At 41.2% G+C, this 16,834-nt stretch overlaps 2 protein-coding genes across 3 annotated transcripts in view; one reads left to right on the top strand and one right to left on the bottom strand.

The window, feature by feature from the left end:
• Window positions 1–56: 56 nt before the first annotated feature.
• pdk4 (pyruvate dehydrogenase kinase, isozyme 4) lies at window positions 57–10,679 on the top strand. Of its 2 annotated transcripts, XM_005728739.2 has the most exons (11): window positions 57–400; window positions 653–794; window positions 2,459–2,530; window positions 3,192–3,376; window positions 4,537–4,626; window positions 4,936–5,013; window positions 6,516–6,592; window positions 6,689–6,787; window positions 7,022–7,135; window positions 9,684–9,797; window positions 10,111–10,679. In XM_005728739.2, exons 1-11 carry the CDS (start codon window positions 283–285, stop codon window positions 10,252–10,254), a joined length of 1,233 nt encoding a protein of 410 aa, XP_005728796.1. In that variant the 5' UTR covers window positions 57–282; the 3' UTR covers window positions 10,255–10,679. The 2 variants fall into 2 exon arrangements, with proteins under 2 accessions (XP_005728796.1, XP_013765212.1); XM_013909758.1 differs by lacking the exons at window positions 4,936–5,013; window positions 6,516–6,592; window positions 6,689–6,787; ... (1 more) ...; window positions 9,684–9,797; window positions 10,111–10,679 and having other exon boundaries at window positions 3,192–3,402; window positions 4,537–4,601.
• A 4,341-nt stretch (window positions 10,680–15,020) lies between these two features.
• Window positions 15,021–16,834, bottom strand: part of asb4 (ankyrin repeat and SOCS box containing 4) — a 3,173-nt gene continuing 1,359 nt past the window's right edge. The window contains exons 2-6 of the mRNA XM_005728910.1: window positions 16,530–16,829; window positions 16,201–16,443; window positions 15,861–16,108; window positions 15,660–15,773; window positions 15,021–15,361 (exon numbers count right to left, since the gene is read on the bottom strand). Of these exons, the coding sequence (XP_005728967.1) occupies window positions 15,173–15,361; window positions 15,660–15,773; window positions 15,861–16,108; window positions 16,201–16,443; window positions 16,530–16,829 (1,094 nt within the window). The 3' untranslated portion in view covers window positions 15,021–15,172. The remainder of the gene's footprint in view (window positions 15,362–15,659; window positions 15,774–15,860; window positions 16,109–16,200; window positions 16,444–16,529; window positions 16,830–16,834) is intronic.

Here is a 16,834-nt window from a genome sequence, read left to right as displayed (position 1 = left end):
GGGTTCTGATTGGTTGTTTCTGATGTCAATCTCTGCACCCCCCTCCCTTCCCCGTCTACAGTCAACAACACACGTAGCACAGCACAGAAGTTGGGGCACAAAGCAGCCTGTAAAATGCAAAGACGCTGCTAGAGAACAGTAACACCGGGGAACCCATAGTTTCCTCGAAGCTCTTCAGAGGTATGACACCGAGCTAGCTGAGAGTCGTCAAACTGGGCCGTGCTGAAGAGAGAAAGGACTGTTTGTTTCTGAGTTGGGGTCTGCAAAGGGGAGAGGGGAAAAATGAAGTTCGCTCAGTTTTTGCTGAAAAACAACTTTGTGGCTGGGATACCGAAACAAGTGGATAGGTTTTCTAAGTTTTCTCCATCTCCCCTGTCTATGAAGCAGTTCATCGACTTTGGTAAGTGAACTAGAGCAAATTGTTGTTGTTTTTATTTTATTTATTTATTTATTTATGTTTGTGTTTGTATGTGTGTCTGTGGTAGTGGTACACTCCCAGATTTTAATCGTAGGTCAGAGTTCAGTTCAGGTGCGAAACAAACTGCCCGAAGGAAGCATATGCCCACAAAGATGACACAGAGGTCATGTTTTTGTGCTTGCTCAGTGTTTTTTCTTCTTCTTCTCCCTGATGTTGGCTGTCATGTGACTGCAGGCTCGGCCAATGCATGTGAGAAGACCTCCTTTGTGTTCCTCCGCCAGGAGCTTCCTGTCAGATTGGCCAACATCATGAAGGAAATTGATTTCCTCCCTGACAAACTCCTCGGCACTCCATCACTGAGGCTCCTCACCAGCTGGTAAGAAATTCAGATGCACAGCAACAAAAATCATATTTATGAATCCCAGATTCCTGCACTGTTCAACTGGTCATTTAAAGCATGCAGTTCACTCATGCCCTCTGCTTATCACCTCATAATATTACTTCCCACACATTACAGCATCTGCATATCTACAGTGACTTCACACACGCAGCCATCCTGTAGTTTTGCTAATCTGCACCTTAGGTTGTGTGACTGTTAACTTTAGATGTGCACCAAATCTCTTCTTTTCTCAGCCAGAGGATTTCTGTGCACTCGCTTGGCACCTGATCTGGGAACATGTTTTATGATCTGTTCTGGATTAGATAAGACAGCCAGTCCCTGTTTCACATGGTTGTGTTGTCCCAATGGGGCTTTATGACTTAATTATTAATGCATATGCCTGGTCTCGCTTCAGCCGTGCTCTGTCAGGAAGCAGCACCTGTTTTTGACTTTTGAGGATTGCATGCTACTTGGTGCTTTGTTGCTGTCACAACCTTCAAAGAGGAGCTGTACCAGCATTCCATATTGCGTGAACCCATATGCCCACTCCGATTTCAAGGTGTAGGAGAACTCATAACCATGTTGTTTTTTTAGAACATTGACTGTGAGAAGAACAGCTGTGATCTCTTTATTGTTTATTGTTATCATACTGTAGCTATGTCTCTGACCAAAGCAGCTGAAACGTTTGTTCCTAGTCTAAAGAGGTTGGACAGGGTGTGGTTCACTTCCTTCTGTAAATGTCCTTCATTCACATGGTGGCTAAAATAAAGTGCTTTGTTACCACTTTGGCATGTTTAGCCCTCTAGAGTTCCTGAACTTATAGAAAGCTCTAGTCCTTGTGGTGGGAATGCACTGGTTCCTGTAGTGGAAAAGGCCCCATTTACTGGAGTTTTACTGTCGTGTGTTCTGCCTCTAGATTTTACTGTATGCATCACAAAGCAAACACTACAGATGTTGGCTAGTCAGCCTTGTTTGTTTGCATGATTGAAGAGCTCAGCCAGCTTTTCTCAAAAACTAAAATAGCAGTTTGCTTTTCCACCAAAGCAGCATCACACACTGCAAATGGTATGCTATCCATGTTGATGATTTATAACTTATCAAGCCCAGGCAACAACCCCACTCTTAAATAGAAGTCACAGCAGCAACTATATTTGGCCATGTACCTCATGGACAGTAACGTCCTTTTTCCACTGAGCTTTGTTTGCAAAAATCATCTATCTGTTGTTTGTTATTGGTGTTGACGAGTCAAGACACTTGAGGCTTTGGCATTTGGGGGAAAGTTGCATAAAACATCTATTACAGGATGTCTGTTTGCAGAGTGTGGAGGGCCTGGAAGGTCATTTGAGGGACACGCTCAGTGTGTTGAGTTGAAGCTACACTGCTGGTTACCTTTCACCCAGTTTTTGTGCAGTGAGGCGGCGCAAGAGAGCATGACTAGATGAGCTCAGCACTTCCTCATTCACTGGTCTAGACCAACAACAATCGTCTTTTATTTAAAGAGAGGATTTTGTTATGTCATATTCCAACAGCTACAGCAAAATTCTGCCCAGAGTAGCTTCTTTCACATGCTTCTTTTTCAATATATATTGCCTTTCTTGCCCTTTTGATTTGTGATAAATTAAACTTTGCTGCTTTAAAATCTATTCTTTTGTGTCCATCAGGTATTCTCAGAGTTTGTTGGAGCTCATAGACTTTTTAGAAAAAGATCCAGACGATAAGGATGTCCTGAAAAAGTAAGTCGTACGCAGAAACTATTCACTATATGTGTACTAACTGCAAACAAATGTCTCTGCCAGGCTTTTTGTGTGTGTTACAAATCAAATTATTTATTAGGCGAGTGATGGCCAATGCTAATTCAACATCTGTGTAATGACACGTTAATTAATCAGTAGTGCAGTTGTCTGAATCCCTGATACGGTTCCGTTATTCATGCTCACATGAAATCACAAATACCCCGCATTGCATCGAGTCTCATTTTTGTCATATCTGCTCGAGCTGAACTAAACATACCCCGGTCTGGCAGGGAGTGAACTGGATTTTAAGGGAGGAGCAAAATGAATGCATTGGAATTTGAAAACTAAAACCAAGGCATCATTGTGCAAGAAAAAGTGCGACAGTGGACGTTTAATCTCAAGTTGTTTACCTGGTTTATTCATTCAGTGCATTCACCGTCTGATGTTTGCTTTGACTTTTTGTCAGGTGCCATCTTTTTGAATTTGCTTCACTCAAAGCAGTTCCTTAAAGTTACTAACTGCATTTATAATAGCACACTTCTACAGCTGATTTCTTATATGGCTAACCTATGTGATGTGCTGTCTACGCTGATGTGCAGTAACTCTCACAATCATCGTGTCCCTTCACATATTCATGCATTTATCATGTTGTTGTCTCCAGCTTTACACAGACTCTAGTAAACATCAGGAACCGGCATAACAACGTGGTGCCCACCATGGCTCAGGGGGTGGTGGAGTACAAGGAGGCTTTCGGCGTGGACCCCGTCACCAACCAGAACGTTCAGTACTTCCTGGACCGCTTCTACATGAGCCGCATCTCCACACGCATGCTCATGAACCAGCACAGTCAGTATAGTTACCTGTGATTAACTGTGAGTTAATCCGCACAGTTGTTATCATTCACAGTTCATGTCATTAAAGGAGCCCTCTGAAGTTTTCATTTAAATAAAAGTGAAATAAATGAGGTTTAAGGGTGTTTTCACACCTGCCAGGTTTAGTCTGGTGTGAACACGGTAATCGCACTCAGGTGCTGGTCTCAGTCTGGTTCCTAATGAACAGCAGTGCATTTCATTTATGGTGTGAATGTGAGCTAAAAAACTTCCTGTAGCCATGTAAGCTTTGCATTCTGGGATGCAGCAAGGTACAATACATGTGCAAAGGTCTGTACAGGCAAGCAGCTAGCTGTGAAATGAACGTAAATTCTCAGTGTTCTCTGATAGTCCAGAGCACAGAAATCTTCCTTCTGTGTTTATTTCAGTGGCTCCAATAAGCTGACTGAATGTTGTCTTGTAATTTGTAGTGACGCGTTCCCGTTTCATTGGAGTTAACTGTTATTGTGTGCAAATTAAATCAGATCACAGGTGAAAAGTCATAAAGATTCATACCAGACATACTATAGGTGTTGACAACACTGTAAGAAATACTATTGAGCCCATTGACTTCCTTTACATTTTGTATTGTTGGTCAGTGCTAAACAAATCAAAGGGAATCAGCTTTTACAGCTGAAGCTCTGTTAGAGATCTAAATTTCCAAGGAAGCTGGCAGTACTTATTTAGCCAGGCTAGTGTACATCACTAGAAGTTAAGACAAAAAGAACTAAAATAAAAAAGAAGGTTAAGTGGAAGTAAAACCAAAAGCTTTAAGTTACACTTGATGAGCTGATTCAGCACCAAGTTGTGTTCTCGTGTATTTTTAAGAGCATTTCTTTAAAAGCTGCAGTAGCAGAAAAAGATTCAGACCCTGCTTTTGCAAAGGGGAGGAAAACCTGAATTACAATGTGCTGATTATGGACTTCCGCAACTAGTGTTGGCTACTACATCTTTAACCAGTATGGCATAATCAAGGCCCAACCTGATAACAACAGTTTTATAGCGGTGTAGCACTGCTGTCACACTGACTATTTAATGAGTCTGGCTTTATTTCCAGCTGAACAAGCATGTATACTGTGTATGTATCACAGATGAGCCTCTCATATATATATATATTTTTTAATATGTCTACTTTAGCATTGATATTTGACGGCAGTGTAAATCCGGCCCATCCCAAGCATATTGGCAGCATTGACCCCACCTGTGACGTTGTGGAAGTAATAAAAGGTAAATAATGATGTTTCTCATAGCTATGCACACACACTCACGCCCATGCACGCTGTGTGTTATCTGTTTTCCACCACTCGTCTGTACATACAGCTTCGTGACCTTTTGACCTCTGATGTTTTGAGTCAACACGCATAGTGTGTGTAAGCGGTGTTGTGTTGTTATAGTGCGTGTGCACATATGATCACTGTGAGAATAAGAGCGAGGACTTCTATACCCTTGTTATTTCAGGATGTGCAGGTCTGGGCTTTTTTTGTTGTGGTAACAGTTTCTGACCCCGAGAACGTCACGTTTTGATTCACTTTGCAGATGCCTATGAAACCTCGAAGATGCTGTGTGAGCAGTACTACCTGACCTCTCCAGATATGAAGATCACAGAAATTAATTGTAAGTGTTTTAAAAAAATAAGGTTTACTTTATAATTCAGGATGTAGCGCTGCTTGGATTTTCTGCTCGTTGCCATCTGTGAGAGGAAAGTCTTGCTGGGTTTCCTGTTCCAGAAACAGAATTAACTGAAAGTTACTCTAAGTCAGTTACCAGGGTGACAGGCATTGTTAACCAATCACGATCACTGGCAAGTTTTCTTATCTTTGACTCCTCCCCTTCTGCTGCAGCTGAAGTCGCCTTTTGACACTCAGTTCCTCAAATGTACGGCTGATACTAGAACATGTATAACAATGTGGTCACTTGCAGAAGTTTACATCTTGACAAACACTGAAATCCCAGTTGCATGTTTGCTTTTTATGCATGTTTGACAGTTTTATAATCAAGCTGTCATGAGCGTAGAAACAGGGATCACTGGACCTTGCGGATTTATTATCAGCTCAGAATAAAATCAGCAGGTCACATCTTTACAACACTGTGACTCCATGAAGGTGCTAAAGCATTGCTTGCATGTTACTGTTGTAATCCATGTTTAAATGAACAAATCTGTAGCAAGCCTTAGGATGAACAATCATTTGACTTGGCCTACTCGGGCCAAATGATGGAAAAAATACCTGCTGATTAGGTAAATATTTGTGAGTACATTTGAGTGTAATGACTTTAGGATTGTTGTGAACTTTTGAATGCAGACTGCAGATAGTCAAAATGTGCTGTGCAAAAGTCTTGAGCCATCCATCATTTCTTTATATTTTGCTAGGAAAATGAGAAAAAGTTGCAGCGATTTATTGAGACTTGTAGACACCTTTAGCTTCACCTTTACAATCATTCTGTCATTAATATATAAGGACGGAGACAGGAGTTATGTCACAGGGTTATATTCAGCTCAGAATAAAATCTGTAGTCTCAGTTTTTCTAACTCTGCGGCACAGAGTCACAATTTGGATAAGAAAGGCTCTGCTCATTACTTGTTGCAAATCCTGATACTGAAGCACCGTCGTTGTTGGCTTTCTTCTTCTACTTATGCATGTATTTAACTCAGAGTGGACATACCAAGAATTGATAGAATGAACTCTCAAGGTGCCAAAGTTTTTGGATAGACGTGGAGCCCTTTGAACCGGAACAAGCCCCTGCTGTTCTCCTGAACATAATCTTTGTTAGTTTTATACTGAAGATATCTGTTACCTGTCTGCTGGCTCTGCCAAAACCTCGACACTAGAGGTTCCCAAACTTGAACCATAACATTCATATCTACATAGTAAAGATAGCTGTATGCCGTTTAACAGAAAAAGAAACTGCTCTTTAAATATATCGATGATATAGATACACCTGTTCTGTTACATGGTATGGTGAGAGTTGATCAAATAGAGTTTAATCTGTCAAGGAAGATATTCAAGAGACCAGCTGCACGCCTTTTAAGACCCTGGTTAAATATCTGTGACTATTATAATACATTTAAAAAGTGTTTTTTGGGTTTTCTTGTGGTCAATGTTTTGAATGTTTCACAGCCAAAAACCCTGGCCAGCCCATCCAAATTGTATATGTGCCATCACATCTCTACCATATGCTCTTTGAGCTCTTCAAGGTACCGTATTAAACACGCACTATTAAAAACAGGACATTTATTGCTGTTCCTCATGGGTCTCCTCACTTGTTTTTCTGACTCCGTGTTCTCTGTCAGAATGCCATGAGAGCTACAGTAGAGATGCACGAGACGAGCACGACGTTGCCCTTGATCAAAGTCCGTGTTTCACTGGGCACTGAGGATCTCACTATCAAGGTAAATGAGGACACCATGCGTGATGATAGGCTGGAACATTTAAGCTCCAGGCAGCACTGTACGTGTTGTACTTTGTTCTAAGTCTGCTCTGGGTGTATACCATAAATACAACTAACCTGCAGACTTGATACGCAAAGTACCACACTCTTAGATTATGTTTAAATGATAAAGAGTTCACAGGCAAAACACTAAGAGAACTCTTGTAAGTGCAGAATGCTTGTGTTTTATTTTTAGATGTCTGACAGAGGAGGCGGAGTCCCTCTAAGGAAGATTGAACGTCTCTTCAGCTACATGTACTCCACAGCTCCCAGTCCAGTCCGCGTAGACAATGGTCGTAATGCCCCTCTGGTGAGACTAACACTGTCACACTTGCTTTTAGGCTTTTTTTTGTCCTTAAAGGTGCAAATCTTACTACTAGAAGTCAGTAGCACTGCCCCTCCTCCTAAAGTTGAAGGTGGTGGGGTTGAAGCTATGGTGGCTATTGTAGGAACTCTGACTGCTGTTCATTTGCAGCAAGTGATGCAGGCTGTTAGTCTGCTGTTTAGCTCAGCTGTCAGTATGCTCGGCGTCCCTGGCTATTTATTCTGAAGATGCCCTATAAATTCCCACAAAACTCAATGAGTTTTTCAGGATATCTTGACCTTTTTTGTGAGTACTGCGATTGATTATGTTAATCTCAGTTAGCTGCTGTTAGTCTCTGTTAGCAGCTATTATCCTCTGTTAGCTGCTATTAGCCAGCATCAGTGAAACGTTTCTTGAAGTGGATCTAACATTGTTAGATTTAGCAAATAAACGCAATGTGAGAATTTAATCAAACTGTTTTTCTGAGGAAAAGTGAGATTTTTAGGACACTCAAGCCTAACATTTGCTGTCATAATATGAGATTATAATCAGCTATAAATCAGCTGTTATAACATTGTCTGCTGTCTGGAGACAGGAGGGCTACATGTCTAATAATGTGCTGACAGTAAGTAGCTGCAACAATATCTGGAATAAATGAGCATGTTTATGCACATGTTTGTGTGTTAGAGCCCTGACTTCAGTTCAGGAAGTGGTGCCGGAAGTAAGGAGGAAGAGGCTGAGGTGGAAATTTATTCAGTCTCTAGCCACATACATCAAACGTGATTAGTTGGAAAGGTTTCATTTTTATACACATTAAAGTCTACAATTAACATATCTTCATGATATTATTCCCTTTAGGCGACTTTTGTTGTGCTTTGGTGCTATATAAATAAAATTGAATTGAATTGAAATACTCAGGGTTTACAACAAGGTGCAAACTGGTGTTTAAACTCAAGAACAGAAAGACCAGATTAGATTTTGCCAGAAAATATCTATTAAAAAAAAGGCCTTCTCAGTTCTTTTAAACAAATCTTTGGACAGATGAAACCAAGATCCACATGACGTGTATGGAGAGGGAGAGACGGCTCATATTCCGAAGTATAGCATATTATCTGTCAGACATGGTGGAAGGAATGCCATAACATAGGAATCTGTGGCCACCAGTGTAACTGGGTCACTAGCATTTATTGATGAAGTGACTGCAAAAAGCAACCAAAGAGTTTCTCAGGCCAAAGAAATGGAATATTCTTCAATGGCCAAGTCAGTCACCTGATCTCAGTCCAGCAGAGCATGCTTTATAATTACTGAAGTCAAAAACTGAAGGCAGAGAGACCAAAAAGCAAAAAACAAGCAACTGAAAACAGCAGCAATAAGGTCCTGGCAGATCTCAGGGAAGGAAACACAGCATTTAGTGATGTTCATTGCTTCCAGACTTCAGGCTGTCATTGACTACAGAGGAGTTTTAAAAGCATTTCTTATGTTTAAAATTAAACAGCTTTATCCACTTAATTTAGGCCTCTTATAATGCAATACTATGTATGAAAATGACTGTAATTCCTAACCAGTTAATGCAAATTTCTTCGGTGAACCGCAGTGAATGAAAGTCTGCACATCAATGACATCTCGATAATTTAATTTAAACTGCACTGTGGTGGTGCACAGAGGCAAAACTACAGAAAACTGTGGCTTTATCGTTCAAATTGTGGACCTCAATGTGGGTGAATGGAGCTCTGCTGGGTCTCAGCTAGACAACAAAGGTGACTGGGCCTGTGATGTTAGACCTGCACAACTGTGGAAGGCTACAAACGTCCAGTGACTTATAATGGAAACTTTTTTGTCTGTTAAATCTCTGCTAAAGACAACATTTGATGACCTTGCCTGTACCTTTAATGATAGGTTCTGAAACCTTAATGACAGCACAAATCAATAAAGACTGTTTAACGACTGGGTTTTTTCCAAGAATAGCTGCAGAGGCAGAGACCACCCTCACTAACGTTTGTGGCAAACCCTGTCATTTGGTTCTGCAAACAGGCCTGAAATATCACAGAAACCACTCAGTTTAGAAAAGGGTCACTCCCAGTATACTTTCAAGGGGTAAAATAGAGTCAAAATTCCCTTTATTGACAGGCTTTTATGAGAGTTTTTTTAAAATATAATTTTCAAAATTCTGGATTGTTCTTAGTTTTTCTTTGTTTTGGAGGTGCTTTTATGATTATTCTGGTGTTTTTTAATATTTGCAGTGTCTTTGTGTTAAGCACGTTCTAATTTAGCCAAGAAAAGTGCAATATTTAGAAGAAAAAAAGGTGTTGCCTTTAAACCTGACATTAGGAGTAAACCTGAGTCTAATTCACCCTGTTTTAACCAGACACTTACACAAACAAACATGGCTGCAAATGAGCTTATTACACCGTGAAATGCAGTCAGCAGTGGTTCACTGGTTTAAACTCTAACCATGAGAGACTCTGCTATTTTTTTAAATGTTGCAGTAGTTTTAGATTAATCTATAAAGACAGTGTAACCTTGTTATGTTTCTGCTTTCCCGACCTTTATTCAGGCTGGTTTCGGCTATGGCCTGCCCATTTCCCGCCTGTACGCCAAGTATTTCCAGGGAGACCTGCAGCTCTACTCAATGGAGGGTTATGGCACATCAGCGGTCATATACTTGAAGGTGAGAACAGCTCCACCTTAACACATAATGTCAAAAAATAACATTGAAGGCCAAGTTGGTGCAGAGTTCACAAACTTGCATGCTGTTAGCCGGACGTACTGGATAGGCTGAGTGGAGGCAGATGCAGAGTAACTATTTAATACAGAAATGTTGTTAGTATAATTTACAAGGTTACATTCTGGAGATCGAGGGATGTCGTTTAAACAGGCTACTGAGTTCTAATTAGACACACATGGACCTCGGCAGGAGAGCAGGGTGGGCGGGGGTGTGGTTAGACTCCAGTAATGAGTTCCCCTCCATGCTCTATCACTAGGCCCTGTCTTCAGAGTCTGTGGAGAGACTTCCTGTTTTCAACAAGTCGGCCCTGCGGCATTACCAGTCCACCACAGAGGCCGATGACTGGTGCATGCCCAGCAAGGATCCAAAGAAGCTCGGCAGGTATGAGACGAGCGGGTGATGTCAGACTGAGGAAGGAGAATGAGGAAAATTAAGAAGAAGAGAGCACATGTCGGAGGAACCAAAAAGCTTTCAGCGTGTTGCTGGACTTGGATTTTTGTCGCGGACTCTTCTCTCTCCCTGAGGGAGGGCGGAAAAAACAAAAGTTTATTGTTGGTATGAAGAAAGCGGTATCAAACCTAAACCTGAATCTGATTTCAGACCAGCCGTCACCTAACATAAGCTCACCCCACAAAATGTGCTGCTAATGGGAATGGAACAATTAATAATCTCCTTTTTACCTCAGTGATTACGCTCAGAAAAAAAGTCCTCTTTGTGTTTATGTAACATTAGTATCATTCACAATCCAGACGTTTGGTTTATTAAAATCACAAGTATTTTGTGTTTGTGCATTAGGTTAAACGCTTTTGTTTTGTTTTTTGTTTTTAAAAAAGGCCAGCCACAGCCGACTGAAGTGTTTGTGTCTTTGAGCAGAACGGGGGCGCGTTCGCTGACTGCCGCATAAACACAAAGGGAGCAAAGTCTGTTTCCAACGATCAGCTATAATATGCAGCGCTGCTTCGTTCGCACAGCTTTCAGCGTTTCTTTGTGAACAATAGCAAATGTGAAATTATTTTTGCTGCGATGCCACATTTGTGTGTGTTGGAGGATTTTCAGTGTCACTAATTATGTACCTCGTGTCTTTATGCAAGCTGAAAGGAGTTTGAAAAGTCGAGTCATGCAGAGGAATGAGTGGAGAAATTTATCATGCCTGGTCAGATGGGTGAAAAATAGTTGCGAATGTTCCCTTTACAGTGATTTTAAAGTGTTAAAGTATGTGTGAAGTTTAATGGGAAGTACAATTTCTGCAGGAAGTTGTACTTTAGCTCCCTGTTTTGTAACACATTGTAAGTCTTCACCCTGTTATCTGTGCCTGACATGATACAGTCGGTATTGGAGGCACGTAGGAACAACACAAACAGATGAGAGAGGACCTTATGTAAGATGTAAGCCATTAGCTGCCAGACATACTTTTATATTCAATCCATTTAGTTTTAAGTTTGGAAAAATGTCTTGGGAACTTAATGTTGAGAAAATATTTTAACCTTTATGTGATGTTTTCCCTTGAATTCATAGATGTGCAGTTTTCACCTTTTACTCTATAAGTGTCACTCAAAGGCCAAGTGTCCCTGCACTGAGTCTGTGGTTCACCACTAAGAGGACCAGTGAATGTAGAAATTAAAAAAATAAACTCCTGTCACCTCTCAGTGTATCATTTCTTCAGATCCACTTCATGCTTCTGCACTTTGTTGTTCATTTGAACAGTCGGTGAACAGAAATGAAACCGTTTACAGTCTGTAAACACCTCCCATTTGTTACCGCCCTCTTAAAGTCTCCCTTCTCTTTTTCCACAGCTCGTTTTAGGAAACTTTGCTGTTTGTAAGTCGCCCTAATAGTCCATTGGCTTTCTGTGGCCGCCTTCCAATAGAGGCCGAGAACAGGCTGTCTTGTTTTGCAGCTTCCTCTGTGTGCCCACAAATGCGGTGCTCCTTTCTAGTTTGGTTTCTCTTTGTTTGTTTGTGTCACTCTGTTCTGTTTTACAGTTTACTGCCATCATCATACAAATACAGGATTATGCAAGGTCGATCTGAAAGATAAGGGAGAGTAAGACTAAGTATAAGATCAATAAAAGCAAAGACCTTTTCTCCGACGTAATCCTCACTGGTATATTTTTAGAATTAGGCCACTCGGGTCCTGGTCCTTCAGTCATCCTAACAATGTTCCCTCTACAGAATATGAACACATGCAAATCAGAAGGCTACGTCAGACACTTGGTTTGGATCTCTGCTGTGAATCTTGGCATAGAAAGTTAAGAAATACAAGTGAAGACAAATATCACAGCACAAATATTAGCTTTGTTCCGTGTTCGACTGTGCAACGTGCCGGGGCACGAGTTCGCCTGGATTTAACCTTTCTACTGTTGACACTGTTTGTTTACTTATAAAGTTGATATGCCAGTACTGAAAAGCTGCAGCAGACACTTTTGGTGCATAAAGAGATCGACTGTCTTGTTTAATTTTGAGACTTCACAGATGGAGTGGCCCAGGATGGCTGGGACCATCTCCAGGCCTCCTTCCACTGAACTGGATATGCAGGTACTAAAAAGGATTCATGGATGGGATTCAAGCTGCAAGTTTTGGTAATGTTTGGTAATGCTGGGTTGTCCAAAAAGTACAAAACAGAGGTGCAGTACAGACACCTCCACATGACCTATAGACTGCTGTAAGGTTCATAATGACTGTACCTTTCTATCTGAATTACTGGTTATAAACAGCTTCTGCTCTTTTGTTCACATTTCATTTATTTGCAACTGCACTACTGAGCAGAAGCTCCCTTAGGCAAGCGGTCTTGTAATTTCTTCAAGCAGCTGTGGCGACCCCTTATGGATGAAGGAGCAGCCAAGGAATACTTCTCCAGGCTTCTTGAAGGACAATCAAAGCTCTTCTTTGGATGTTGGCTGCCTTTTGTTCCCACACTGCCTCAGTAATGCTAAGGTCTGGGCTCTGGGGAGGCCAATCCATGGCTGACCGCTGCCTTTTCTCACTGTTCTTTAAGAATAGCTTCATTTCTGCTCATTTCTGATGAGGCTTCTGGTCCAGTGTCGGGCCTTTGCTGGATTTTTTTCCCCTGTTTTTTAAGGACATGACTTTCAGATCATTTCAAATGCTGTAGCTAGATTTTTTAAAATTTTATTTTAGATGTGCTACTTTTGTCCAGTTTCCTGCCCATTTTTAAGGACACACTGCACTTCATGCCAAGATGTACCAAGTTGTTGTGTCAATATCTCAACTATTTTAGGCTCAAAACTTTGACACAGTATTATAATCACACTTTCAAGTACTGAAAGTGTGATTATCCAAACACTAAATATTTTGTAGATGGTTTTCTGAATATTTTAAAATGACTTCTCCTCGCCTCAGATATTCATTTTGTGTGTCTCTATAATGCATCATTAGAGACGACACAAAAATACCAAGCACGAAGCTTTAATCTTAACGTTTCATTAGGTTGACAGTTCATTTATCTCCTCTAGCGTCTCCTCCAGTCTGCCTCAGTCTAATGACTTCTTTCCTCTGTTGTACATTAGTCTTTCTCCCGGTGACTCAGCATCTGGATGAAATAGACAGACATCATTACAGCATGCTGTTGTGAAAGGACTGGGCCATGTTCTGTAAAGGATTAAAGGCAGACTTGACACCTTTCAGAACAGTTTCCTCTAGGAGAGGATTTACTGTGCTCATTCTGGTAAAACCTGAAAAGAATATTAAGTTCTTCTTCTTCCTTTTTAAGAAGTTATCTCTGATCTGAGGGCGTCGGGTGCTTTCTTGCACTGCTACAAGCAGTCCACTGGAAAAACAAGCACTTGTTCCGGAGGGTTTTGTCAAGTGTTTGTTCTCTTGAAAGTGGAACATGAGTTTGAGAGTGCGCATTAAGGCTGGTTGCCGGGTAGATTTGGAGCCTTCTCTGCATGGGCTGTCCATAGAGAGAGAATCTGGTCAACACTGCACAGGTGGAAAATAGCTACAGCAAAGAGACTCGCACTAAATACACTTTAGATGCTTCTTTTTGGGCGGCTAAAGGTCCCTCTGTCACTCTAAAGAATAAAGTAAATGCAAACATTTGCACATTTGTCGATTAAACATTTAAGGGTTAGGGAGTGATGCTGTCACTGCTTTAAAACTTCTTTCTTTTTGCTTTTCTGTTATCATCACCTTAGTCATTAATGTAAGTGATCTAGAGCTTCGTACATCTCATTTTTAGTCTTTTATTGGGTCATTACAAAAATGACCTATAGATCCCATTATCTCAGACTCCTCTGGGTGTTGGCAGAAACGAGACGCTGATAATCAAACTGTTTCTTTTTAATAAAATTAATTTCAGACTCACCAGGCTAGTAAAGGTGTCAACATAGCAATATATCTAAAACGATCTCTCCCCGCATGACGTCACGTTTAGTTTCATTTTTTCAATATATTCTACATTTATATCCTCAAAAATTGATATGGAGCAAATTAACTACTGATAACCTCTTTCAGTGGGTTCAGACGCTGTAGAAACCTTGGCTGTGTTATTTGCACTACTGATTAATCATGAAGCTGCTTTTGTTTTCAGGGTGCACCGTGTCACGACAGGCAGTGTTCGAAGCTCTGTCCTTCTAATTGGACACCTTCTCTTTATACAGACAAAAATGTCAATCCACAGCTCTCATTTAACTTTTAACGCCCCCATAATTTGGTCCTTATCTTTGAAAAGACCAAATGGTTGTTATTTTTGAATGCAAGAAATTCTGAATGTGGTAGTTTGTTCTCATAATAACAACCTAACAGAGAGAAGGCAACACTAGGAGTCGTTTGGGTTGGAAAAAAAAGAACTTACTTTATACATTTTTCACTATTTACAAGAAACAAAATTTCGGTAAGAATTTTCTCACAATATATTACAGGGAAGTTATTTTTTGGGCAGGCCCTAGCTCCACTATCAAGCCTTTATATGTAGTACATATATCACTATGCCTTAAGATTCAGACTAGACACACCATTGCCATCTATACAACAAAAACACCAATGAGGAGGATTTAACATCTGGAAGCATCTTAAAGCTATTTTAACAAATCTCCCCTCCGACCCGCCAGCTGTCCTGGAATGTTAGCAGCTATTAACTAAAACACAGAAATGGTTCATCCTGCAAGCACAAAAAATACCTTTTTTTTGTTCTTTTTCTGTGCTTTCTGAGGTGTTTTAAATAAATAAAATGTTAATGATGATGATGTTACATCTTGCACCACTTTTCATTTCCACAGTTAGCGGAGAGGCACTTAATAAATGTTTCTGTTCGGGTCATTAGGCCTCATTCTGCACATCAGAACACCAGAGTCTCTATCAGTACAGTATCCCCTCAGGTTCTAGTAATAAATACTTCTTCATGGATAATGGCAGAGGCAGCTGTGCTACTCCTCTGTCACAGAAACTGCCCAGGGCAGCTCTGATGGCACATCTGGAGAGGTGAAGCAGACTGCGAGGAGCGTCGGTGCAAACAGCAAACAGGGAGTCGTAGAAGTCTTTATGGCGCTGAGGAGACAAAAAGAAACAGACGCTTTTGTTTAACTTCAATGAGAGTGCACACTCAGTCATATTCAGCTAATGTACGCTGAATTTAAAGGGGCAATACACTAATTAACAATTGAGAGGCATCATATAGCTTTGAATTTGTTCATCTATAAATATTTCATCTTTTAACATTCTTTTCAGTTTTTACATTTTTTAAATTATAAATGAGATTTCTTACACAGGATTACGTTTTTTCCTTTTTAATTTCAGTCAGTGTGTGTGTATTGTATTTAAAGAAAACAGTCTTTATTAGCTCTACCTTGTAGCAGTCATCAGGAAGAGCAGCTCTCCACTTCCTTGTGGGTTTTAAACTGCTATAGGAGTTAACCAAGATTTCTACAACTCTGGGGTAGTCATGGCAGTTCTGGAACACCTGTGCAAAACATTACCGACTTTGTGGTTAAACATATAGTATAACGCAGATCATTTCAGCACAAACCCACATCATCATCTTCTCTACCTTGTGGAACTGTGGTGGGTAAATCCGTGCTGCATTGTAGTTGAGCAGCAGCTGAAAGCAGAGGTCTGGTATGGCCATAGGCCTGACTTCCGTCACTTTAAGGAGATACTGAATGGGAGAACAGCCGTTGATGTCCATGGCTCGAGAATCTGCCCCAGCCTCCAGCAGCATCTTTATCAGGACGTGATCGCAGTTCCAGGCAGCTTTGTGAAGAGCTGTTTTGTGGTCTGCCTCCTGAATGTTGGGATCTGCAACAGAAATCAAATCTGAAACATTGCAGTGGAAGTAAAGGGGGTGGGGTTAAAGTCAAAGTCAAGGAAACCTATCTAGAACGTCTTACCAGCTTGATAGTCCAGCAGGAGGCGACAGACTAAATGATGGTCTTGGCTGTAGGTTTGCTCCTTAGTGTCAAAAGCCCAGAAGGCTGCAGTCATCAGAGGAGTCTCCTGCAGAGAGTTCACTGCATTCACAGATGCTCCATGAGCCAAATAGAGAGCCACCAGCTCTGGAACACCGAATCTGGCTGCCGTGTGTAGAGGTGTGTCCTCTTCGTTGTTGTGGCTTGCTTTGTTGACTTTTGCACCTCCATGAGAGGGAAAAAAAGATTTTGTTGTTGTTTTAGTGGTTTCTGCAGTGACTGTATTTGTGCTTCTACCCTTGCCTTCTCACCTTTGAGGATAAGTTGCTTGGCACACTCTACAGACTCCCGGGTAATGCAGTAGTGCAGCGGCGTGTGCCCGCTCAGAGACAGGCTGTTGACCTTTGCCCCGTGAGCCAAAAGCAAGGGCACACAGTCACCATTGGACACCTCGCAGGCCACGTGCAGAGGCGTCTTCCCATTGGGCATCTGATTGACAGCTGCGCCTTTCTGAAGGAGTACCAGCGCTGTCTCCACAGCATTGTACATTACACATACATGGATACCCATGGCCCAGGACTTTTCCAGTTTGTAGCCGGGTAGCCAGTATCCTAAA

This window comes from Pundamilia nyererei, unplaced genomic scaffold (assembly GCF_000239375.1).
Source record: "Pundamilia nyererei isolate P.nyererei 1_Seehausen unplaced genomic scaffold, PunNye1.0 scaffold00030, whole genome shotgun sequence".
Taxonomy (NCBI): domain Eukaryota; kingdom Metazoa; phylum Chordata; class Actinopteri; order Cichliformes; family Cichlidae; genus Pundamilia; species Pundamilia nyererei.
Note: the sequence above shows the minus strand (reverse complement) of the source record. Positions and strands in the feature narration are given on the sequence as shown.